This window comes from Engystomops pustulosus, chromosome 1, assembly GCF_040894005.1.
Source record: "Engystomops pustulosus chromosome 1, aEngPut4.maternal, whole genome shotgun sequence".
Lineage (NCBI taxonomy): Eukaryota > Metazoa > Chordata > Amphibia > Anura > Leptodactylidae > Engystomops > Engystomops pustulosus.
In genome coordinates, this window is record NC_092411.1 from 80,415,918 (window position 1) to 80,442,886 (window position 26,969).

The 26,969-nt window shown below is 39.7% G+C and overlaps 1 protein-coding gene across 4 annotated transcripts; it reads left to right on the forward strand.

Annotated features, from left to right (window-relative positions):
- Positions 1 to 353: 353 nt before the first annotated feature.
- Positions 354 to 26,969, forward strand: HIC2 (HIC ZBTB transcriptional repressor 2). Of its 4 annotated transcripts, XM_072144663.1 has the most exons (3): positions 354 to 545; positions 10,150 to 10,510; positions 20,773 to 26,969. In XM_072144663.1, exons 2-3 carry the CDS (start codon positions 10,485 to 10,487, stop codon positions 22,427 to 22,429), a joined length of 1,683 nt encoding a protein of 560 aa, XP_072000764.1. In that variant the 5' UTR covers positions 354 to 545; positions 10,150 to 10,484; the 3' UTR covers positions 22,430 to 26,969. The 4 variants fall into 4 exon arrangements, with proteins under 4 accessions (XP_072000764.1, XP_072000787.1, XP_072000778.1 ...); XM_072144686.1 differs by lacking the exon at positions 10,150 to 10,510; XM_072144677.1 differs by lacking the exon at positions 10,150 to 10,510 and having other exon boundaries at positions 354 to 540.

A 26,969-nucleotide genomic window follows, 5' to 3' on the forward strand; every position in this document is an offset into this window, starting at 1 on the left:
TGTGATGTAAGAAGGAACAAAGTGCTTCCAATGTGTGGGTTAGTGTGAAGTAACCAAAAACCATATACATATCCCCAGTTACTGACAGAAAAGTTAATGTAATGCTAAAGGTGTATAATAATGAGCCATAGTTGAGGTGTATCTGCCCTCAGCACCCAATGCCCAGTGAGGGGAATGGCACTAGCTGGAGTTGTGGGTGGCATTGCCAGTGATGAGAGGACACCTCAGAGTGATGTAAGACATTACAGCTGGTGCCCCTCCTCAGCTACATATTATGTGCCCCGCTCCATTCTCCTCCTTTCTTGTGCCATTCTCCGCTTGTGCCGCCCTCTATTCTGTGTCCTGTGCCCTCCTCCCTCCCCTCCAGAGCTGTGTCACCACCTCTCCCCCCTCCGTGCCCTCCTCCCTAGCTCTCTCCCTCCCTGGCTCCTGTTCATATTGCAGGTCAGGGGTGAGTCCCCACGTCACGCTTGAAGATGGCGGCCGGGTGGCTGTGAGATGAGGAGCTCGGGGCTGCACTGACAGAGCCGCTCACATGCAGTAAGGTAACCGCGGGAGCAGGGCTGGGGGGCTGTACGCGCTGCATGCCCGGGGCACTGGTGCAGGGCACAGGGGTACAATGTATAAGGGATGTTGCATTGGGTATATGTGATGATTGTGGAGCTCTGCCCTGCTCCTGGCACTTGTGGGCACGGCTGCTCATGATACGAGGGTGCAGAGGTGTGAGGGGTGCAGCGCACATCTGCGGTGGCCAGGCGCAGGGCGCAGATGCCCTTATTCTTTGTGGGCGCAGGCGGACATTATAGAGCACGGGGGGTTGTGTAAACACAGGGTACGTCCATAGCATGAGTGGGAGTATGGGTGCAATACTGGTCTCACAATGGGGGATGGGAGCTGGTATGTTGTGTGGATAGTAGGTGTGTGTGGGGTGGGCGTGGAGCTAATCTTATCTTAATCAGTTTTCTCCTGCCAGCTGGCCCCAGCCACCCCACAGCCCTGGCACAAAGTGGGTTTTCCTTCGGAGGGGTGGGGGTTGCCTTTATTCCTTGGAGACATTACTTGTCCTAGGGGAACTCTTCCTACTGGGTGTATCTGCCTGGCAAGCCTGGTACTTGTAGTGCAGGCACATGTGTGCCCTACAGGATATAATAGCCTCCTGATCTTTCCAAGTTTCTTTTCTATGTATGTATCCTTGTCTCTTCCACAGTGTTTGTTTATTGGACCCAAGGAAAACATTAGTGTAACCCTAATGGATTCCCAGTATGTACACGTATAAAGCCCTCCACTGCTATAGGGCAACTGGCAGGAGATTGCAGCGGAGGTTAACTCTTTCCCTGCTGAGCTGATGCTTCCTGACCATGACACCCTTCACTTTGTGTAGCCCCATAGTAAGATCACCTGCACATCTCGCATAACAGACAAATGACATGATGGTCTTCTTGCTTTGAGCAGATTTTTTTTGCAGGCAACAGCCTGTGCCTGCGCTTGCCGATCTGGCATGAAAGTGAAGCCTTGAGAGGGTTAATGTGTGAGCGTTGGTTTGCTACGTATGCGATCTTTATGCTTCTCACGCATGTGTGTGTTGTAGGGATGGGAACCTGCTCTGCTATGGTATTAAGGTAAATAAAAGCAGAATATCTGCTTCGTCAGATAATTTCTGTTTCTTGAAGAGGTGTGTGCGTTAGTCACTACCCCACTAATGTGGGTATCTACCTGGAAGCTGTGGTGAGTTTTTTTTTCTGCACCAATACTAAATATCATATATATATTGTTGTTTTTAGTGTTAAGACATGGGCAACAGAATATCCTCCTGGCTGGACATCTGCATTATACATGTAGAGAATTAGTTGTGGATATCCAGAGATGTTGGATCAATTATGCTGATGTGTTGGAGAATTCTGACTCTTGATCTATCTCTGAGAAAGTAATAGAATGTCTTGTGCCGATTGGAGCTCTTCTGCTAGTACATGTCAACCTATTACATTATTACAGGTACATTCTTACTTTTGCATTTTTTTTTTTTAAATCAATTTTTGTAAAGAATACATTAACTGTAAATTTAGCATGCACACATATACGGGGGTTGGCTCTCCCTGGACCATTGATAATAGGTTTGTACAAAGTGATTCTCGAGTAAGCATATTGTTCAGTTCACTTCTGCTACATGGTGCCGTAAAGTCATAAACTGAGCTTATAATATGATTTGAGTTGTTTTCTATGATTAGGGTTGAAATTCTGAAGGGGGCATTACTATATTAACCCTACATAAGACTTGTGTATGCCATCTTAACCAATGAACATGTTTGGTGATTATTTTTTTTATCAGTCTTTTATCGTGTACTAATTTAATGAATGTAAATCATAAAAGCTAAAATGCCATTACCCATAAACAACACGCAACTCATCCACAGGATAGAAGATAAGGGTCGCTGAGGAATCCTTAGGCCGCATTTATGGGCAGCATTTGCATTAAAGGCAATTCAAAGGCTGCAGGGAGGAGTTTGGCCAAATCCCATATGTGTTTACACTGAAATGCTTGATATCGGGAACAAGGGCCATCTCTACATTGTTTACAAATTCTGCATGTGAACGCGCCTTATCCCCACAGAAACTGCTGTAGGAATGGAACTATAGTGAGTGTCTGTGACCACAGTACTAGTCATTTCATGCTCTACTATGCCCATTTAAGTGAATTTAGTGGTAGCACACATGTTGATCCCAAAATTTTAATAGTCAGTAGAATGGGGTGTCCAAGTGGATGGACCCCAATTCCCTATTTCAATGATTACTTATTCTGTTATATGGAAGAGTTTACTCATCTTACAAATTTATGGTATACCAATATATGTGCATGACTCTGTATGTTCTCTTATGGGAGCTGCTGGGATGTTTCTTTGATGTATATAACAGTAAGAGTAATGCACATGCATAGCCACTGCTCCATTCATTCTGCACCGGGATGCAGCAGGCTACCTCACCAGGTTGGATGATCCCAGTTCCGGTAACCAACATCTGTCAGATTATTTTTACATATCCTGTGTGTGTATACTGTAAGTATAAGATGAGAATATCCCTTTGAGATGCACTTTTAGTTTTCTGGTGTCTTGACATTATTTGACTCCTTGCTGATCATTAGGTTACATTCTGATATTATTGATTTTGGTAATCCTGAATGTCCTGGGTGTCTCTTGTTCTCATTTACCCAGGATAGTTATTGTTCACACCATTGGGGATAACAAATTCGTGGTGTAAATGGTCTTAGAATTGCACCTTTTGCTTGTTTGCCATGAGATGTCATTTATATGTAACCATTGTTCGGTGTTGCTGTTTCCTCAAATACTTTAGCGCTGAATATTCTATATGCACACAAAGTTGGAATAAAATTAAGCTTGTAAACAGCTGTACTTTAACTAAATGTTGGGTGATCTAACTTTAGGTTAGGTCTACATGGCAACACATGTTTGCAATCCTAATGCCAAGAAACCATTTGGCTGTCAGTCACCACTAAATAATGGTGGTTATGGTCATGCAGAAAACTGTGAAGATTGTGATGTAATGTTTCCCAGGTACAAGTTGTTTGTAACTCTAGTTTATATTGGTGTTTGAAATAAGTGATCCAAAATTCATAAATTTACACATCTACCTGATGTGGTAAAATGCCAACATACCGTTAGCTGATTAATTTGGTGGGACCCACACAACTGCACTATTCAAGCCTATTTGATACTGAAAATTTTAGGTGGAAAGACATCGGAGTACTAATTTGGTGTAAATCTGTCCTGGTTGTGGATGTTAGTGGCTTAGCAGCACACCTGGAATGCAAAACATACAGTCGTCACTTTTTTCCCTCCTTGTGCCCCTGGCTCTCCTTCTAGGCAAAAGCCTGTTTTAAATTATAACCTTATGACACGGTTGGCATTCTTTACTCTTACAAACATGTTCCTATCTGCTTCTCTACCAGTGTCATGGCAGAGCAAAGAAGCCAAGTGCATACAGCGATTTACAATTGACAATTTTCTTTTTTTTTTCTTAGCTGTAGATCTTACCAGCCACATTAGTTTGGCCACCTTTGGATCAAGCTTATATATTCAGCACATTACTGAGTAGTATTGTACTCTGAACCATGTGTGAGTTGTCAGCAAGGTTAAAATGCGTTTACCAGCAAAGATTGCACACAACAATGTATATGTGTGTTATATCTGTATATTATGTATAGAATATTCATGGTGTGGCATAAGGGTTTTTTTTTTTTTTACTAAGTTTCTAGTAAATGCAGTTTAGGAAAAACCTAAACTTCATCAGATCATGATGGAAATGGTATTTATGACATCTTTCAAAGCACTTTTAAAAAGGCTATTGGCTTTCACATAAACATTCACCAATTGTACCTTAATCTGGCCATATACACACCAGCCAATATTTCTCCTGCTTCTATGTATATAAAAACATGCTTGGCTTAGCCGAGTGTGCATGTGTTCTTAATAGGGACAGGGTAGTAAGCCGCTGATAAACATGTCTGGCAGCAGTTTATTTTTTCTGACGGCAAAAGGATGGGGTATATTGAAATGCAGCATGTCAACACTTCTTGGGAGGCCCTTATACACATAATAGTCTGTAGGGTGGCCAAAATCTATATTTCAGCATTTGGGTACATTCAGATCTGTTGGCTTTCCATACCTTTTTATCTTCATGTGAGCTCCATGTGGCTCAGATTGTAACCCTAAGAAACTAAACTTCATTCAAAACGAAGACTCAAAATTATATGGAAAAAAACTCTTATACTGCAGAGTGACCCAGACAAAAAATGTGGTTGTGTAAAAAGAAAAGTATTGACCAGGGAGCAGCTGGTGCCCAAAGTGATCTGGTCTAAAGGCTTTTCCGGGCCAAAATAATAATGGCCCAGGGGAAGGAATGTCTTAAAATAATGAAAGACACAGTATCCTTATATAAAATCCCCTATAATTCAAATGGTGTCACTCCAGTGCTTTCTTTACCCACACGATTTCTGCGACCACGATTCTACACCACAATCTAATGGGGAGCTCAATAACAATGGCACTTTAACAGTAGGGTATTTAATACAAGAATAATGTGTCATATATTGTGTTATGTAATTATCTTCGTTTTACGGAAAAGGCCATTTACTCCTTAGCCCTTTTTGCATGTTTTTTTTTTTTTTTATTATTCCAAATAGTTTGAGTGATCCTTGTAGATGATTTTGACTAGGACATGCTTTACTTCTTAACAGAATGGTTGCTTGCTCCAATAAAATAGCAGCCGTGGCCACTACTTGATTAAAGGGAATTGCCTTTAGTGCAACCGTGTGCCATCCATACTGAAAATAGATTTCACTGTTCACCAGTTTTCACTGCTGTGTGCATCTTCCCTTAAACTACATAATTCTCATGGAAAATTCAGCTTGTCAATGAGACTTGCCAGATTACGGCTGCAAATTTTACTTATAATTTAGACCTTAGTGAAAATTGAGGCTACAAAGCTTTGCACTTTGCTGGATAATACCCCAAGCACTTCAGTCCCTTGTCCATTAGGACAGTGTAATGTACCTGCTAGAATTTAATTGGAATTTAAGAGGGTTTGGATGGTAAATTATTAGTTCTATGATAGCTACTGTCTAAGTTGGCAGATATTTTTATTAGGAGAAGTTCTTTAAAGAATCAAAAATCACAGCGAATCGCAGTAATGGAGGAAGTACCGTATCTTGATTTTAAGAGATTTGGTGTATGGTCTTTGTCTAAGCCATGTTGTCTCCTGCCATGGGGTTAAGACCAGGAACTGCTTCTCCTACCATCTGTGTAATTATTACACCCCCACCCCCTGTCTTTTCTTTGTTGGTCTTTAATTATAAAGTGCCACGTGCAAGCTTTGGCAATAGTTGAATGACTAGATTCAGGTAGGTTACATTGTTTAGAGTGCCCCAATGCTAAAGAGGAACAGTTGGTTACTTGTTTTATGTTTCCCTGAGTCTCCATGTATTGTTTATCAAGTGCAGAGTGGTTTGGGAGACCTCTTGGATGGCACATTTCCTGATGCCTCTCCGCACAAAGGATAGAAGAAAAGAGAGATAAATTGCAACCCTGCAAGTGGCCAGCTTTTCACTAGCAATCTGATCCTGATGTCTTCAGGGCTATTATTTACAGGGGGTGGGGGACAGTTCTAGGTTTAATTATTTAAATCAGTTTGACCCCAAGGGGTCAGCACAAACTGTCCTTTTATTATTCAGAGGTAGGTCCCTCGTTTGCATACTACATATGGTCACATGATCTTTGAGTATACAACCATCTCTTCCTTGCTGATTTGCTACAGGATGTAAAATGGATATTGGATACCTTATGCATTTCACAGACATTATTAATCTTGCGTAGCGCATTATACGTAGCTATAGGGACATTGCTCTGTATACATGCCTGTTTTCTGTGTTGCATTCCTTAAATAAGGACATGCGCAAGAATGATATCCATTTTGGAAATTGTACGTTTGTATTTGGCGTAATAGTAAAATTTTAGTATATACTTTATTTTATCCATTATTGTTTTTTCTTTTTAATATAACGCTTGTTGGGTACTTGAATAACCATATATTTTGACATTAACTGAAATTGTTTTTGAGAAATCATTTATACATTCGTGTATTTTTAGCTACTTAATCACAACTTAAAGCCACCAATGAAGATTGTGTAACGTTTTGCTATTTGTATTCTGTCCAGAATGAGTTAATAGTTACCACAAGCAATTCCTGAAAAGTCTCTGCTCTGTAATAACTCCAAGCACAATGAAGTAAAGTTTGATCTGTCGCCAAGATAAATGCAGACACCGCACAGATAAAAGGCCTCAGGGGCTGCCCTACCTGTTCTTCTGTAAGCGTCAGGTGTGACTGCTGCTGGAACTGGTCCCAGCAAACCACCAGCCTGGGTAATCCTCCCACTTACTGCTATGTGTGGGGCTTTAGTGAATACCTGCTAACAAGCAGGATGTATGCAGTGACAGATCTAGCTGTCTATAACACATGCCTGCACACAAATAGAAGTGTATGAAAATGTTGGGACTGTCAATTGACAATTGTTTTGTTTCCAAGTGATAATAGTGATTCACTAGTCAATACAAGTACAAAAATACTATAAAATTAATTGTTGCCTGAAATTATTGGTAAGATGCCCACATAGCACACGACTAGCACTAGGCAACACTATTGTTGCCGTTTCTGTCACTGCAATATTTGTCAGAGGGAAGTATCATAACTTTAACACCACAAATTTTGCCTGGAATGGGGTCTCTAAAAAAGGAAAAACATTGATGACAAATCCATAGAACAAGTCTTTGAAGGAAACCCTAAAGCCCTAAACTATCTTTCCCTAATCCTATAATATTTTCTAATCTTATCTATACTTTATATAACTAATATGCAAATGTTTGGCAAAGGCTACACCACTCCCCAGTAGCCTTTGCTGTCTCCTACCTGCGAGTCGTAGTGCTCCGGCATAAATGCCAGCAATGAAACAATATGTCTGTGCGCGATACTCTACCTGGAGCTACTGCACATGCACAAAAGGCTTCGGGGGTATGGAGGAGACTTTGCTCCCACGGCACGGAGACACTATTTAATGCCCCAGTATCCTGTGCCAAAAATGTGCATATTTGTTACAGTGTAGATAAGGTTATAAAATATTATAGGATTAGGGCTTAGAATGTTACCAGAACCTTCGTTCAGATCTACCTTACAAGCGGTACATTCCAGATAGTAGGTTTCCTTTAATATCGGTTTTATGGAGGCCCAACGGCCACCATCCCCACAGCAGCCTGGAACAGGAGAAAGAAATCCTTGTTCTGTGTAGTGGCCAGACTGGGTTACTGCAGATGAGCCCAGTGTGGTGGTGATATATGGAAAGCTCAGCTCTGAAGTCGATCTCTACTTGCCTCAGGACACCCATTGCACTGGTCACAAGAATGTCACAAGCTGGCTCTACTGAAGTCTACTGCTAGTGCCGTTGAGGGGAACTTGTCAGAACAAGTACAGATCTTTTATATTATACATGATTTCTGTGTAACCTTAAAGGGGTTGTCAGGTTTTCTGCAAATAATTAATATGTTCTGTGTGAGGAAAGGTTATACAATTTTCCAATCTACTTTCTGTATCAATTCATTATGGTTTTCTAGATCTCTTTTTGATTGTATAGAATCCCAGTGGATAGAAATCTGTCCCCAGTCATGTGATGTCACACAGATGCATGAGCTGTTATGATATGTGATATTAACTGCTCCGGCACCTGCATGTCCATCACAAGACCATGGGCAGATTTCTATCCATTGGAAATAAACCTAGAAGCGTTTGAAGGATAGCAAGCAGCGATCTACGAAACTGTGAGGAATTCATAAAGAAAGTATATTGGAAAATTTAATAACTTATTTGCTGAAAGGGGGTAACCCCTTTACCATCTGGTTTTGGCTCACAATAACTGATGCAAAAATAAAAGATTATTCAGGATGAGAATTGGCCCTATATTGCAACTAACTTCAACGTTTAGCTTCTGGATAATGCCATCATGCTGGGCTGTAGGTCTCAAAGGTCTTATTCTGCTGGATTAGGTACTGTAAAGGGTTTATTAGGGTCATTTCTGCTGACAGGTATCCTTTTAAAAGGTTACTGTCCCCTGGTTTCAGGCTCCTAATCTAGAATCCTGTCCTTTTTATGTTGCTGGAGTTTAGTGCCCCAAACAAAATGCCTCCAGTCCCATCCATTCCCAGATTATTTAGAAATATAAATGCTGCCAAGGAATCTGAACCTCCCTATGGCATTACCTGTGTATTGGAAGCTGTGAACTGTATACATGTGAATGTGTATTTTCGTCAGGTTCACTTTACATTGTAGTATTCCTTTGTTTGTACTATGGAGTGGGGTTAAAGCGATTTGGATATAATTATTTCCAGATTGGCGGGATTTGCTAAAACTGGGGTTGCAGCTTACTTTATCATTTTTTTAGAAGTCTTCTGCGTGATTTTATTTTATCACTGGTTCTTTTAAAGGAGATGGGTTTTATGTAACACTAACTATAGAGGTGTGATGTTTGACCACTAGCTTGTCCTGCTGTACTTTACAAGGTTAAAGGTATTTGGATGCAGTAGGGAGCAGATGGAAGATAACTCCTTTGTATTACTCTTGATCAGTTCATTATACAGAAGACTTGCGATTACAAATAATTTCAAGAGCCAGGCAATTGTTGGTCAAAATTGGCAGATATTTTTCTTTAATCTGTCTCTATTATCATGGGAAATTTCCTTTTTGTGTTTGTCCTCCTCCGCAATGATGATCATCCAGGTTTAGTATCATCATTAATGTAATGTTGCAGAAAGTATAGAATTATTATACTTACCTTGACATTACATGCATGATATTTGTTTTACACCCACATACAGAAGTGATGACTAGGTGCAATTATGGGAGGAACCTACCAATGTTAAACTCAATTATTCTATGACCTTATGCACGTAATACTATAGTGGTGTAGAAATCTGTTTCATAAAGAATTGTCAAGTATTCCTTTTATCTTTGTTTACAAAGACCATTTTGATCTGGGCGAACTGACCTATCGTATTGTGTTATGTGTACTGTGAAATATACTCTTGCAGGACCTTAGGGTGGATTAGTTGTATGAACATGTTGATGGGGGGGGACCTATGGCTGAATCACACATCTGTTTAGTATGCTGTTTCCTTTGCCATGTTACTGGCTCCTTTCTTGGTTATTCTCTGGGTGCACTGTGAATAATACATAAGCTCATTTCTCTCTGGCCTCTCACCCCTCCTGCATTACAGATCAAGAGCCATTCTCCATCTCTCTGAAAGCTTCTCCATTACTCGGGGGCTTTTTTCTTTATTCCAATAATGCATCAACCAACGGAAACACTCTGTGTGATAAGTGTGTCCAGCATCCTTTAGAGCTCTTCCCCTGAAGGTACCCACGGGGCTTGGTTTATGGATGGATTCCGGTGTTGAGCGCAGGACCAAAATGTCCCTCAATCATGTTAAATGGTACCCAAATTTATACTGTATGTGGGATGATATTGTGTTGTATTTTTTGTCTTGGTTTATCCCGTTAATGGCTCCTTTCTACACTTACCATTTTTTTTTTTTTTAGCCTCAACGAAATCTAAAAACTAATTTTAAAAATGTAATGACTCCTTTAGAATTTGAAGGTAAATCAGCCAGTTCAGATTCCTCTTCACATGTCATCTGGGCACTATCTGGACAGAGTCAATATCTATATGACGGTTACATGTAGGTCAGCCTTGTAAAGCATGAATCAGCCTGTGTGGAGGAAACACATTGAAAGCATTCCAAACTGCAGGGCCTTTACTAGCAGCGCTGGCCGGAGTCCAGACCCTGGGAAATCAAAGGAAGAAGCCACTTTATGCACCCTACAGCATCCCTGCAAGGATGTGAGCCAGGCCTGTTACTCAACCAGTCACTGGAATGATTACACAGAGGCTGTTTATGAGGTACAAGAAGAAAGATATTTGTGTAAATTATTAATTTTGTAATTATTATAGTTGGCATTAGGCCCTCTTGGGTTCAGTCAATTACAATAACTTTTAGAATTTAGATATAAGTGCAATTATGTTTAATAATTGTGTTTTATGTTGTGTACATACTTGACCAAAATTGTCTTATTTTACCCACCACATTAAGTAGAAGAAAGATTAGGTTATTATTTTGAGAAGGTGCTACAGTCACGATTTTATACCCGGTTGGAGAATTAGGAGCAGATAAAAGTGCGGCCCCCTGTTTAGTATATTTGTTGTTAGAAAAGGTTCAGTGTTTTACATTGGAAAAAAAGAAAAGTACAGTTATTTTCCCTCATAGCCAGGTATCTTTACAGATTTTAGCATGTGGATATCTTTATTATCAAGGAAGCTTCTTTAAGCTGTATTTTCTTCTATGAGGAAGATCCAGAGGATTTAGTAATGGACGGCTTATCGGGTGTATCATTAATTGTTCATGTTTTTCTGCCCAAGCTCTTAAGTTACATGGGCAGATGCCAGCTTACATAGCGTGAATGGTAACAAGTGTCAGAAATTCCTGGAAAAGCATTTCCTTCGCTCCAGGTCATCCACACACTGAAAGCACAACAGACTTATGTTGGCAAACTGGCAGCGTTCCTGATGGGTGTATTTATTTATTAGCTTCAAGCGTTCTTTTTTCTTTTAACCCATACCTTGCATTAATTTGCTGCTGCCTAGATGGGGGAAAAAAGTTTGTTATCTAGGAAGTTTACTGTATATACTGTATTTATCAATAACTGATCCCTCTGTCCCACACAATCCCTTGCCAAAATATGATCTGTGGACCTGAAGTGCTTGGAATGCGTCTCAAAACTCAATCCAATTGTGTGTATGTGGCCTAAATACATTGCCCAAGTTATCTGCTGGTTGCTCAGCCAGTCACTGCCTGGTACAGTCCACCACTGCAGCTCTCTTTTGCAGGTCCCGGGGATACCTGGGAAGCACTTTTAACTTGTTCTTCAGTGTATACAGATAGACATTTACATAGAAGGTTGTAATCAAGAGAGGTAGAAAATAATGGTATATATGAAGGTATTTTGTAGTTTACTGAAAAAAAAAAAAATTTCCCCTCGATAATACTGAAAGTATTTACATTTACATTTGTGAAAGCTCATATACATAGTGTAGGAGATAATTGAAATTGGTGGCTTTTTTTTGGGTGGTATATGAAAGAAATCCTTTATTTGGAATGAAAGGCATTCGCCTCCCCTTGGATCATGTGTGTGTACTAAAAGATGCTCCTCTGGGTGAGAAGGTTAAGGGCTTGCCTAGTGACTGCAGCCATCTTAATAATTAATGCCTGATTATTAACAGGGCCTGGAAGTCTTGGTCACATGATGTGTTTGGAAGACAATATCTTGTTTTAGCCTCATGCTGTAATTAACTGATTTACTAATAGACCCCTGAGAGAGAGATTAAAAAAAAATGTACGATACTTATGTTTGCTTCCACACTGATTTTCTTTATTTTTGGTAGTGAGTATACATTTAAATATAATAAACATTACCCTAAAATCTTGTCGGCAATATGCCACCAGTGTCTGCACCGAGGGTGGCAAAGCCTGCCAGCTCTGGTAGTGGTCATCTACTGGCGTGGCGTGCTCTAAAACCGTTTATAAATCACCAAGATGAGAACATTGTTGCACAGGGAGTTCTTGCTTGGTTTTAAGAGCTACTCCTTAAATTATTGTATCACTTTACCCTACCCCCTCCTGTGAATGCCCCTTTCTCGGGATTACCTCTTTCAAGCGTCAATTACTTCCCAGCTGCAAGAGGCCAGAGGCTTGGTGTGTCTCTCCATCGCGTCCTCGTGTCACATTTAATGGCTTATCTGCTGCTTGGGGAAGATCTCCTCCTTTTCAAAATGAAAGTCAATGTAAGTTTTGCCACAGCACCTGCCGATGTGCATTACCATTTTACTTCAAATGAAATTTTTGGGCGTCTGTCTGTGTCAGGATGAATGGAACAGCAGCCTGCTGCTTCATTAATACAAGGCAGCACATGGAGTCTGTGGGGGTCCCAGTGGTTTGGTTTCCTACTAATCATCTTATGGATAGGTGTTAACTTGGCTCTATCCCTTTAACTAAATTATTATTATTATTATTATTATTATTATTATATATATATATATATATATATATATATATATATATATATATATATATATATATATATTTTTTTTTTTTTTTTTTTTTTTTTTTTTTTTTTTTTTGCTGACCACCCTCCACATGTATGACAACTGTATAAGTGTTTCTTGACAGCAAGGCTGTACGGTCTCAGAACTAATCACCTGGTCCCCTATTATTATGCCGTTAATCAGTGGATAGGCCATCAATTAATAATCCTGGACAACCCCTTAAAATTACGTAGAGCTGTGCTATCAAACATGACAAGTTTGCCTCGTAAAGAGCTGATGAAAAAGAATCTCCAGGAAGTAGTGGCATAAAAAGAGACCGAGAGAGAGGAGAGTGGGGATATACAGTACAGGCGGTCCCCTACTTAAGAACACTCGACTTACATACAACCCATAGTTACAAACGGACCTCTGGATATTGGTAATTTACTGTACTTTAGTCCTAGGCTACAATGATCAGCTGTAACAGTTATCACAGGTGTATGTAATAAAGCTTTAGTGATAATCCTGATTCTTATGACAACCCAACATTTTTAAAATTAAATTGTCACAGAGACCAAAAAAGTTCTGTCTGGGATTACAATGATAAAATATACAGTTCCGACTTGCATACAAACTCAACTTAAGAACAAACCTACAGACCCTATCTTGTATGTAACCCGGGGACTGCCTGTATACATATAATATAAATCTACCAGAATTTTAATATTAGTTCAGCCCTTCAAGAAATGTTTTGCACAGTGGTGCTAGGAGTTAAATTTCTTTCTATTTTATGTAATTTTGAACTTTTTCTTGCTTACACGTTAGTGATTGCAACTTTTTGTTGAAACAATATTTTATTTAATTTTCCAACATAAAAAATTCAAAATAGATAACAAAGTGTACATAATGAGTTCAATCTGAATCTTGCTATGTGGTAGTGACTGCAACTTAAGGGTTACTGTATACTGTAAAACTTCCAAACTAATCCTGTATAACCTATTAATATTACATTCTGGTCATTGTTCTTGTTCCTGTGTAGCTTAATTAAATACAACTTGTGTAACTTATTTGTATATTTAGTACTCTATTTATCTATGTATTAAATGTTCCTCTGGCTCGGAATAGAGCTTATTGTTTACCTCTTCTTTCTAGGAACACTCCCTAACCGCAGTTGCTGGCCTTGATTTTGTCTTCAGGGATCTAAATGCATACGTGGTATTTTTGAAGGTGGGCAGGAGGAGGTAAAAATCTTACCTTTTCTCCTTTGGGTGGGGATTGCAAAAGCTATTAAAATATTGTAGCGAAGAATCGACCACATACTAGAACCAATTAAACATGACTAGCGTGACGCTTGGATCGCTTGCTGTAGTCTAGTAATTCGTAACACTAATCATGGCTGTATCTGTTCCAAACCACACATTTACCTACATGCACTTCAAGAAGAGAAGTGCTCTCAACAGCTTGACTTGGCTGTCCCATCCCATTCTAGTGCTCTGGTATACACGTTATATAGTGATTTTTTTTTTTTTTTTTTTTTTTTTTTTTTTTGATTCAAATCTCATTAGTTTGCCATATATATTTTCACTAGTTTTATACTAATCTTCCAGAATTGAAGGGATTGTTGAATAAAAACAGAAAAACGGCTTCATTGACACCTTGTGTGTGTGTGTATATTCCAATTTTCAAAGCAATGTTCCATCCTTGTTGAATTTATCATTGTAGTCACTGCAGTTTTCTGGAGTACAGTTCTGTCTGAACTGCTGTATTTGTGCAAACATTTTTAGAATTTTTTTTTTTTAATTATTTTTCTTCTGCGGCTTTTCAAGTCTCAGATCCAATGCCACGTTTATCAAGCAGTCTGAACCACTATGATAAATGTGACATACAAAAAGACAGTCAAAAAAAAACTGCTGCAAGAATCCTACTCAATTATAAATAAATTATAAATCCCCATGAATGATGTGTGAAAACATGGTTCAGACTAGGAAGTTTAACAGATCGGGCACACTTTCTGTTAAACAAACGGCTGTGTGAATTGTTCCATGAAAAATGGTTGCACTTGGTCAGCCGTGTGCCGTCCTGTTTCTCAGTGTCTTGTGAATAAGCCTTTAAGTGAGTGGAACAATACATTTGCTCAGCAGATAAGTGATCTGACGCTCATCCGTTATTCTGTGGGCTGAGGAGAAGTGTGTCTCTATGGTGGAACAACCTCTTTATACTGGATGCAGCAATTTGTGGCCAGTTTTGTGAAATGGGGATTAGTATACCTGTGCAGGAATCCTATTTTGTACAAATTACATGGCATGTTACCAAAGTGTTCTCATTTTGAAGCATTTCTTCTGTGAGAGAGCTCTGGAATGATATAGAGTGTATGGGCATAGCCCGCTTTAACAGCCGCTTTGCAATAAGAGTTTATATTTGGTGTAACACATTGTCAAGGTCCTGTACAGTATGCCGATATCAATTTTGGACTATACTTTTACTAAAGACTACTTTGTTATAAACCATTTTAGTCTTGTAAAGAGTAAAGCAAGGCTTCATTTTATCTCCTTTGCCCCTGCTGCTTTCCCTCCCCCCGCCAGTTCTTGGTATTCACTGTGCCTCTGTTTTAAAAGGCATACAGAGTTGGCAAACACTTTACTGGGAAGGTCCTAAGCTGGTGCCTGGGGCTGGTCTGCATTCCACAAAGCTTGAGACGCCTGCTGGGCAAGTTGGAGGGCGAGAGGTGGCGACTTGCAGTGGTTCTAGTTTGGATGGTTGTGGGGGAAGGGGGAGGTGTGCAAAAAGATCCTCTTCAATACCCACCTGGACACCTTTGTGTTCGTCTTATGTATGCCGTATTTTCTATGGCATAGAATTAATTGCAGATACATAAGAGCCATGTAGTTATGACTTGTGAATTCAAGGATTCATACAGATAAACTATGTTGCATTTGTATAAATTGGGTGGTGAAGAAGCACCCCAGGACTGTGTAGATTTGCATATCCTGTGACCCTACCCTGATATGCTTCTAAATGCATACAGCCTCACGTTGTATTTAGCTACAGCAGTTGAGATGGACTTTAGTCATCAGGCCTCTTATGCCTGTATCTGTACAGATGAGAGCAGACATGCTGTTAGAGTACAAGCTAAATGTGGCACATATTTGCTGCCCTGGTTAATTTTTTCCCCCTCCCTTTGGTGTCTGTGCTATACTTTACTTTTTTAGGAGCTAAACTGTAGTACAGAAAAACCTGTTTTTTGGGCGCTATTTTTTTGTTTTCTGTAGCATTGCAGACAAGAGAGCCAACATGTACCATCTGACCAGAAACTTTCATGATCACTTATTAATGTTTATTAAGTTTTATCTTTTATTAAAATTTTTTCTTCACCATACATGGCTGATACAACTTTCCGTCTCTCACCTGCATTCTGAGCCCATATGCTAGAATAGAGACGCACCTTGTGCCCCAGGGCAAGGCTGCCCTTCCACCCCCACCGCCTCCTTTCTGGTGATTATGTCCCTGCCAGGGTGTGTCTGGAATGAAGGTTAACTATTTTATTGCCAGTGTGTCTATTCTCCTCTTCTAAGCTAGGATTTGTGGTATGCCATCTTTCAAAGAACCCTTTGTAACCAAAATATGGCCTACTTGTTAATAATAAATAATACAATATCTAAAGTAAAATGGTAAGCCATATTTGCAACTAAATGTGTAATTAACAGTAAGCATATACCTTAGTTTTTTCCACATATACATATGTGTATAGTATGTTAATGTATGTCTTTCCTTGTACAGGTTATTATTTCGGGCAATTAAATTCTTTTTTTTTTTTTTTTTCTGACCCAAATCCTTTTGATCTTGGATTATAATGTGTGCAATCTCCTGTTGGAGTTAAAGGGGTTTTCTAGTAAAATGATATTGGTTATAAATCCATAGGTTAGACAATAAATTGGTTGGAAGTTCATGGGGGCTGAGCTGCAGTTCATGGTGTCGACCACTCTACATGGAATAGACCAAGGATTCCATTTTCTGTGTCGTCGGGAAATTGCCAAAATGTGCAAGCGCCGGGCCCACACCAATGACCAACTCTTTGTTTTTGTTTTTTAATTAATAACATTTTACATATCACTTGGAGTTTGTGTGTGACTCTGCAACCCTTTTTGCCTGGGGTCTGGTCTAAACAGTAGCTGAAATATAAGGTATCCAGTAACTGGAATCCATAATGCTCCCTGAATGGTAGAAATGTAGGTGAAAGCTGGGGTGTTGATGTTGAGTTCTGTGTTGGTCTTTCAAAAGTTAGTTAGTGCTAGGTTAAGCTTTAAAGCTACTGGGTAGATCCCAGCAGTGGGATTATAAAAATATGTTTAGTAGGAGCAGTGCTCCAGTATTTTACTTAAAAAAATTATCTTAATCTTTATATATTTCTTTTACATGGCTTTCTCAAATGGTGCATCATTGCTGTGCTGCCGCAATATTTCCTTCACACAGTAGGAGGGGTGAGTGAGAGGAGCAGCATACAGGAGAAACAGAAGGGCTCTGGAAGGAGGTGTAAGAGCCAGGGTCTTTAGCTTGGATGGGGTCTGGGTATGCCCCCAGGATCCCTTGCTCTTAATTTACTGTTTATTTTTTGTTTTTTTAATAACATCTTGTTATAATCCTGCTGCTGGGATCTACCAAGCAGCGCTAAAGAAGTGGTAAGGATGACTTTTATTGTAAAGGAGGAAAGCTAACAAAAAAAAATGAATAACCAAAATAAGTCCTGTAAATTGCGAGGTGTGAACGCCATGTTCCAAGATTTCATAAAGAGCTGCGAAAATTTAAGGCCAGGCAGATGCCTTAAATTGTAACATTGTTGCAGTAGATGTATACATCAAGGTGTTATACACATAAAGGAACCCAAAGTTTCCAAGCTGATCGTTGCCTAGAGCTTCGTCCCTGCCACTAGGGACTTGAGTTCTTCCAATAGTTCTGCATGGCACTGTCATTTTCCGTGTAAACAATGCACCAGGCCATTGGTGTCATATTTAAAAAAAAGAGGTCATTAGCCAAGAATCAGATGTATCTTAATAGGTGCCTCACTTTTCACTAACAAGTGATGAATTGGATTGAGAAGAGACATATTAATATATAGCGTAGGATGTAGAATACATTTGTATAAATTCTACATAATGATTTCTGGAATATGGACGGTCTTTAATGGACTGTGGTATAGTACCTCAAAGCTCCCCTTTCTCCTACCTTTCTTGTTTTGCTATAGGATCAGTCCTCAGTCTCCTGCTGAGCCTGGCAGCCTGTACTTTTACGTGCACACACATTTTTCCAGAATCTGTGTGGTCTCCTTTGTCCAGTCTCTTTGCAATGCAGTGCCCGCCTGTGCCAGCTGCTTTTTTGGGAGGGAGGAAAAGAAAGGGCAGTGGTGTGGGGTTTTTCCCTCTTTCTTGGTGTAACGTTGCATCAGGTGTCATAATACTTTTTATCTCCCTTTTGTTCCTTCCTTCACTTTGGGATGAGCGTTCATATTTTACAATTCTGAGTTTTCCTACTAGATCTGAAAAGGAGGAACAGGGGCTATTCCTCCACCTCACACAAACCAAATAAGCAGCTTGAATGGGAATATTGTAACAAATGAGCATATGGCAGATCCTGCTTTTTTGGGCTCTATTAGCTGCAAGGTACACAATGCAGCTCAAACAATGTTGTCAATATGGCCCTTAAATAAGTGCTACTGGTGGTTTTTGAATGACTTGGAAAAGATGTGTGGACAATGACTGTTTAAAGCGTAGTTCTCTTTAACCCTTAGTGGGCCCTTTTTTGTTATTACCTTACCATATATTCTTTTTTTACTCTGCTCATTCCAAGTCATAACCTTTTTTACAGGGGTTTGTTTTCTGCAGGATAAATTATACATCCTATTGGCGCTCTTGAATATACTGTGCCATGCACTGGAAAACTATGAAAACTCCAGATGCTGTGAAATGGGGGGGGGGGGGGCAATGCAGATGCAGCATAATCTTATGCACTTTGCTTTTACGATTTGTATTGTGTGTTAGAACAGTATAGTTTTGTTCTGTTTTCTAATACATTTCTATATGAAAATATATAAAATTGGAAATAAATTGTTCATCCTAATTTTTTTTTTTTTTAAAGGACATCTGCCACCAAGATGTAGGATAGTAAACCAAGCACACTTACATACTGGTGTGTACTGCTTTTGGCAGGATCTGCTCTTCTTTAAACCTCTTATGCCTTTGTTTTTAGAAAAATAGGCTTTACAAATTAGGCAAATGCGCAGGGGGACTTCAGGCTCCATTGACATCTATCGGGCTCATTTGCGCAATTTTTAGAACTTTTTTTTTGTAATAACAAGGGATCGGAAAGCTAAAAGAAGAGCAGATCCTGCCAGACGGTGCACCCACCTGTGTGCAAGGGTGCTTGGTTTACTATCTCTCATCCTGATGGTAGATTATCTTTAAGGATGAGCAGACCATTGATGCAATTTTTGGGATTGTACAGCATTTTGATTCCTATTTATTCAAATTCTTATGTGTTATTTTTACTTTCACCTCATGAATTGGTTATTTTGTTTTGGGACATGGAAATATTAATATTTAAAATCATTTTTGGTTATTTGAACATTGGTTCTAGGTAAATGGGGGGGGGGGAGAAATGTTGTCTGTTAGCTTGTACAGTATGTTGCAATACATTAGTATTAAAGTCTGAAGCCTGCCTCTCGATGGTAATAGAAGCTTATGAGTTACCATAATGGAGAGATTTCTGGCTGCCATGGCATCCAATAAGCGTAAAAACTGAAAATTGTCTAGTAGGCTTTTTCCTGCCTCATAATTTCCTTTTTACTACCTCTTTTTTTTTTTGGTTTTGAAAGATTGCCCACGTCCAGCATGGTCAACAAGAAAACTATAGTACTCAACCTATGAAACTTTTTAACAGTTGATTGTTCATGGATAAATTGATAAGCAGCATGGTCTCTGTACAATCAGTCTCCCACTTATGGATGACCCCTAGTTACCAACAGAGGTCTCTGTCCACTGCGACCTCTGGTGAACCTCTCTGGATGCCAGTCATTTAAATGAAAATTAGTGCAAGGCTGCAGTGATCAACTGTAAGCGGTTTGCAGTGAAACTTTGTTGTTAATCCTTGTTCCCTTGTCAACCCAAAATTTGTAAAATCTCACAGGGAACAAAAAATTATTTGACTGGTGTTACATTTACACCAGTTTCAACCTGTATACAAATTTAACTTAAGAATAAACCTGCCTTTGTTTTGAGACTTAAATGTATCCTGTGTATTAGTGATATTTGTGTGAACCTTTGGAACATTATTATTTATTATTATACTGTAGATATTTTTTTCCCTTAAATTTGACATTGGGTTTTAACCTTTTGTCATGCCTGAACTAGCTTTAGAGCAGAAAAACTGGTTGCTTGTTTCACCTTTTTGTCTTCCCGTTTCTTGCTTTATTATTTTGTTATTTTTTTTGCTGTCCATCAGTCATTTTTCACTATATCTTAAATCTAAGTCCGTTATCCTTTCTTTTGCTGTGTTGCGCTTTGCTTTGTTGTACTATGATAAATATCACTGCACTTTGCGTCACTTTCCTGGGCTCTATATGTGTCCTGTTTCTTCTCCATTCTCACTAACCCTTTCTCCTACTCCTCCTCACTTTTTTTTTTTTTTTTTTTTTCCCCTCTTTCCTTTCTTTTTTGTTTCTCTGGCTGGGCCCCGCAGGCAAGCTTTTGCATATGGTTTAAATTGACTGAAAACCTTGTCAGCTGAACTTTGCTTGACTCTGTGTAGTTTTTGCAGTACTTTGAGCACTGTTCGTGCATTCCTGACTTGTGTGTTCTGCCTCTTCATTTTGCAATACAAAGAGCAAGGTTTCTTGTTGCTCCGTTTTACTCGTTGACGGTAATGCACAACACCGCTTACTACCAACAGTGTCTTTTTTTTAGTACAGTATAATTCAGTATAGGCTGAATGAAAGCACATGACACAAATGAGATTCTGGTTGGCTTGCAGTATGCGTAAGGGGACTCTATTGGCTAGTATGTTTACTAATATTTATTTTTTTCCATCTTTAACAGGCAGAGCACATTGAATGAAGAGGGGGAAATGGATCTGCCAAACCATGCCAAACAACTGCTGCTTCAGCTGAATCAGCAACGAGCCAAAGGTTTCTTATGTGACGTCATCATCGTGGTGGAAAATGCTTTGTTCCGAGCTCACAAGAACATTCTTGCTGCCAGCAGCATGTACTTTAAATCTCTTGTCCTGCATGACAACTTGATCAATCTGGATACAGATATGGTTAACCCAGCTGTTTTCCGACAGATTTTGGACTTTATTTATACCGGTAAACTTTTAACATCTGACCAGCCAGGAGAGCAGAATTTCAGTGCTCTTCTCACAGCAGCAAGCTACCTCCAACTCCATGACTTGGCAACTCTTTGCAGGAAGAAACTTAAACGTTCTGGGAAGCCTTTTATCGGAAAGCTTGGAGTGCCTAGCATAGGCCGTGTAGGAAGAAATCACAGGTTTTCCGCTCCCCCACTAGCTCACATGCGATTCTCTGGGTCCTTGGATGTTAACAAGGTTTCCAACTCAAATGAGTTGTCCAAAACAGCAGTCCAAGAAGATGAGGTGTTTGCCAGCAACCCTATTCAGGAAAATAGCCACCCTTTAAGCTTAGGTACAGGGAGCAACAGCAGCCTCAATAATAGCACTAATGGGAGTGACCATGAGCTAGGCCTTGACCTTTCTAAGAAAAGCCCGTCCCTACCTGCACAAGAAGAGAATGTACAACTAGACAGTCATGTAGGCTCACCACAATCTGCCTCAGCATCCATAGCCAACTGTGCCTCATACGAAGAATCCGCCCCCCAAAAAAGAGACAGTGAACCAATGGAATTGGAAGAGAACCACTCTGAATCTGGGCCAAAGAATAACCTTTGCCACCCAATACGTAAAATGGAGTGGGACAGGAAAGAGCGAGAACATTCTCCAGAAATAGGAGAGACTATGCCCAATGGAGTTATTGTTGGGCCTATATCAAAGGAGAGAAATTCTGGTGGAGGCTACGCTTCTGAGCAGAGTTTTCAATGTAATGATGAGATAGAAAATGGTAAAGACATCAGTGAGGAAAGTGGGCATAGTGAGAACGAAAATGACCATCCCAGTGCCAACTATGTGTACCGTCAAGATGGCTTTGATACTGTGCCATTTGGTGACAACTTGTATGTCTGCATCCCCTGTGGAAAGGGGTTTCCTAATTCAGAGCAACTAAATGCTCATGTGGAAATGCATACTGAAGAGGAGCTATATATCAAAGAAGAGGATTCCTACTGCAAAGAGGAAGCAGAGGACCTGTCCACTCCCAACACAACATTTCCAAATGAATCGCGGCCATTTAAATGCACAGTGTGTGAGAGGAGCTACAAGGATCCAGCCACCCTCAGGCAGCATGAGAAAACGCACTGGTTGACCCGTCCCTTCCCCTGCAACATATGCGGCAAGATGTTCACACAGAGAGGTACCATGACCCGCCATATGAGGAGCCACTTGGGCCTCAAACCGTTTGCTTGTGAAGAGTGTGGAATGCGCTTTACCAGGCAATATCGACTAACCGAGCATATGCGTGTCCACTCAGGGGAAAAGCCCTATGAATGTCAGCTCTGCGGGGGAAAGTTTACCCAGCAGCGCAATCTGATCAGTCACCTGCGTATGCATACCTCCCCATCATAAACCAAAGACTCTTATGATACCCTAAGAATGTGCTTCTCCTCTGCACACAAACTAACACATTTACCTTCCTGATGACTTGCTGCTTTAAGGGTACCTGTTTTCCAGTTGGGCTGTATCATCGTAGAAAGGGGGTTGTAATGCCTCATCTGAGCTTTAAGATGTACAGAGTGATGACAACATTTCAAGTTATGGTACAGTGGGAGCAAGTAACGTGCTGCCTCCACTTCTCTCCCTTGCATCCTCAGGATCTACACAAAGACTACAACGACCCTCTTGCTCACAAGTAAATTGGAGGCTGTAAATTGCTAGCATAAAGCCAGCAGAATTGCCATGCTGTTTTACAAGGAGACCATCGGGTAACGCAGTCAAGCTTACATTTGAGTTTGAAGGTGCGTTTGGGTAGGAGGCATTTGCAGAAGGCATGTTTTTTAGCACCATGAAATGTCCACGCCTTTCTGCATCATGGCCCTGCTTACATCTGTCCAGCCTCAAGAGTTGCTGGCTTCCTAGTTGAATCTATGAATGAAAACCAAGGAAACCTCACAACTCCCTCTCCTGGTTCCACTGTGGGCATCTGGATAGGTTCCTGCCAAGTTGCTCTTCTCAGACACCAATGTGGGGATTGATAAAAGCAGGCTGGCACTTTCTGGGGCACTTGGTATCTTTTTGGCTGTGAATTCCTTGCATGTTCCTAACTATCTATCTTCTTTCTGAATGCCCTTTTCACCTCAGACTGGAAACTAACATTTTGCCCAACAGTTGCACCTATGTAAGCCAGTGGGAGGGAGGTCCTCTGTTATCCCCCACCCCTTCCTGTCCATGAATAGGTACTTGTCTCAGTGGTGGGCTTTGGGAGACTTGTTTAAATTACATTTTGAATCTGTGAATTTTTGAACTGGAAGTTTAGGGATGTTATTTGGGGTGGTGGGTTAGTATTCTTGTTTTTCACGACTCACTTTTTACATGATTTGAGCTTCTCTATGTGTTGATGAGCTCCGGAGCATCGTAACTCATTCTGTCCTTCACAGGGCTCCCAGTGCTTTGTTACAGTGCATAATGTCCTGCTTACATGACTCGTGTTGGCTGGTTGTGTTATGTATATCTCCACCACACATGCTGCCTCCAAAAAGATGGGATAAGAGTCTCTTCGTACAGACAGGTTAGCACTAGTAGCTAGTCTGTGCAGGATGTGTACTCTTACCCTATTGCTGTTGATGGTGACTTGTCACCTGTTTGGTACTCCTGTGTGAGTGTGTGAGTGCGTGTGTGTATGTGTCAGCCTGAATTGGCTGTGTATGTAGAGACATGTAAGATGAAGGATGCTATGGACTGGTCACTTTTGCTACCTCTTGAACTCTTGATAAGTGAGATGCTTTTACTAAGAAGCTTTTGCATAGTTTTTTTTTCATGTAATAAATGTATAAAGTTAGAACATTTAAATTAAATGGGAAGCATTAAAACATTAGATTGTCAGGAATTTGCCACAACATCCACTGTATTAAAATAATTTATGATCCAAAAAAAAAAAAAATCCAAAGAGATCCAACCTGAATGAAACCAAAACATCTACCAAATCTTTTTCTTTTACCTCTTGTAACTGCTTCTTGCCACACTATCAGGAGCCTGGAGGTTTTCTTACTTCTATGACTTGGGTGTATTTAACAATTGCAGGACTTCAGCTAAATGAATTATTAAGTGGCACATTATCAGTAAAGTTTTTTTCCCAAGTATTTTTTTGGAATATGTACTCTGGAGTTGTGCCAGGGGACAACATGTGTTCACTTCTGACTATAGAGTCATGCATAGGTACATTGTCTACATTGAAAAGTCACTTTATTCTGAAAGCCCCGTATGATTTCTGGTACACCATTAAACCATGCACTGCAGCGGGTTCTGGTGCAGGACGTACCAAATTTAGTTACCTGCCTTCTTCAGGCTGAGAAGAAATAAACATTGAGTGGGGGGACCTCAATAATTCTTTCATTGACCAAAGTATTAAGAAATCTCAATGTTGGTGTAAGGAGAATCTTTTCACAAGAAAAATATTAATGGGATTACCAAAAGTATCAATTGAAAGTTCTCCCACATGGCAGTCAACAAGACTTGTATAATTTAAGACCAAAAATATGAAACTTATGAAATGTACCAGCCATAATATTTCCTTTCTGATAGTCGCATCTCCAGTAGTATCTTGGTAATGGGAAAAGTAACAAAATATGTGCAGGCAAAATGCCCGAAGTACAAGGTGTAGTACTCATTAATCTTTGATTTTATGCATTTTTGTCCCCTGATTATTAGGATATTCTATGAGTTTGCCTGCTTTTGTTTTTTTTTTTTTTTTTTTTGGTGATAGGCAAAACAGGCTAGCAGGGTATACTATATCAGGATATACTATATCACTTTCACATCATTCTCCTATACTGTTTGCCTAAAATATGGCTTACACTTTTCAGAATCCATACTAAAGGCGTTACAGGATCTGTTAGGACCAGATTATTGTTTAGTTTACTTCAAAATGATTATATCTCCGTTCTATAGACCTTTCTAAGAATGTAGCTCTCACAACGAGCTAGATATTATGTAGTAGTCTTAGTGGTCCATCTTAGAGCGTTCAGCTTATGCTGAACTATTTCTTTGCACAATGCAATGCGTCTGTGGAAAGACCTTTGTGCCATATAGACAGTCCTTACTAGCTCTAGCATTTGTTCATAAGCAATAAGTGATGAGCACAAAAATATTAACCCCATAAATTGATATTCGTATTGATAGTCAGAAATTACATGCAACTAGAATACTGGAACAGGGATGATCTTTCAAAAACACACCATGCATATTTCTAACCTCATAGGGGTGGGTGGGAATTGCCCTTGTTTATGAAATATTATTGTATAATTTGATCCTTTTTATGTTTAAAACGTATCTAGCTCTTCCAAAAAAAACTAGAAATGACTTTGAAAGGGGGTTGTTGCTCAGAGTGGATAAGTGAAAATAGGCACTTACCGATGCTTACCAGGGGACCATTGCTCTTCTTGTGCTCATTGGCTTTGTGTGGAGAACAACACAACAGAATGGTGGGCATCAGTAGTGTTCTGGTGCTGTTTTGTGTTTATTTGAGCAATGTACACCCCCGATTCCAACAACCCTCTTTTAACTTTGCTTTTTTTTTTTTCTGTGTTTTTCATTTTGGTTTGTCGCTTCCTGTGATTGACATAATGTTCTGACAGAAAATGATTTGCTGTACATTGGGGTCCTTTTTTTATACATGTAAAAGCAAAACTGTTGAAAGAAAATCTAGCTCACAGATGCAGTATTTTACGCCAAGTACACTTGCATGCTGGTGTGTGTCCCCTGAAACGGGATCCATTCTTTTTGAGAAAATTGTCTTTTAAAATTGTGCAAATGAACCTCATGAGCTTCTGTCTGCATCACAGAAGCACCTTCTGGCTCTGTATTCTGCTTATTATACACAGACGTTCCTCCCTGTCTGCTCCCACCCGTTCCTATCCAGAGAGCCAATGACCTCATATAGAGCAAGAAGGGGCTTCTGTTACATAGACAGGGGCCCCTGAGGCTCATTTGCATAAGTGTAAGATAATTTTCTCCAAATGTACAATACTGCATCCATGTGATAGATCTTCTAACTTTTTCTTTCTTTCAGACATACCAAAAATATATGCCCTTTACTTACACTACTATATTGGTGACTGTAAACCAATTTGTTAATTGCTACCCTTTAAAGCCAATGGCCACTCAAACTTCACCTTCACCCATGTGTTCATGAAAAATCATGACTCTTAGAATATTTTGCTTTTGATAAGCATTTTTATGTATATTTTTTTTTCTCAGCACTTAATATCGACACAAAGTCTGTGTATAGTTGAGCTTTGTACAAACCTTTTCTTTTTTTTGTTTCCTTTTTAGCTAGCTATGTTTGTGTTATAGAGAATGCATTGAAAGGAAAATACATTTCCAAACTGTGACATGAAAAAATAACAATATTTCTCAAACTTCAGGGACTGGCTACCTCCAGGCAACAAACTTTCAGCCACATTTCTATGACATAGTATTGTATCAAACATTTTTTCTGTATTTTATGATAAAAGCAAAACACTAGTTTCATATGAAAGCAAATTTTAAGAGTTTTGGGACCTGGGTGGAGGGGTGGGACTGGGCGCTCTAGCCTGCATAATGAAATTGTGCTGTACGTGGTAAAGAATGCAGCAGTTTCACATTATAAAGTGCAGGCAATGGGGAAATGCTTGTTTAGTTCCTGAATTATTATAACTTTTTTTTTTTCTTTTCGGAAGAACAGGAATCAATTTTTAAAAAGTGTAAACCGTAAACAAGGATGTATTATAAAAAAAACCATTAAAGAAAAGATAGCTTGTACCCAAATCCGTAAACTATTTTTTAAACCAAAGCACATTTTGAAGAAACCAACTGGGCTCAGAAAATAAAAGAAAAAAAAAAGAAAAAAAATGGACTATTTATATTTAACTCATTGTTTACATAAGTCTTACAGTTTCAGACCTCAACAACA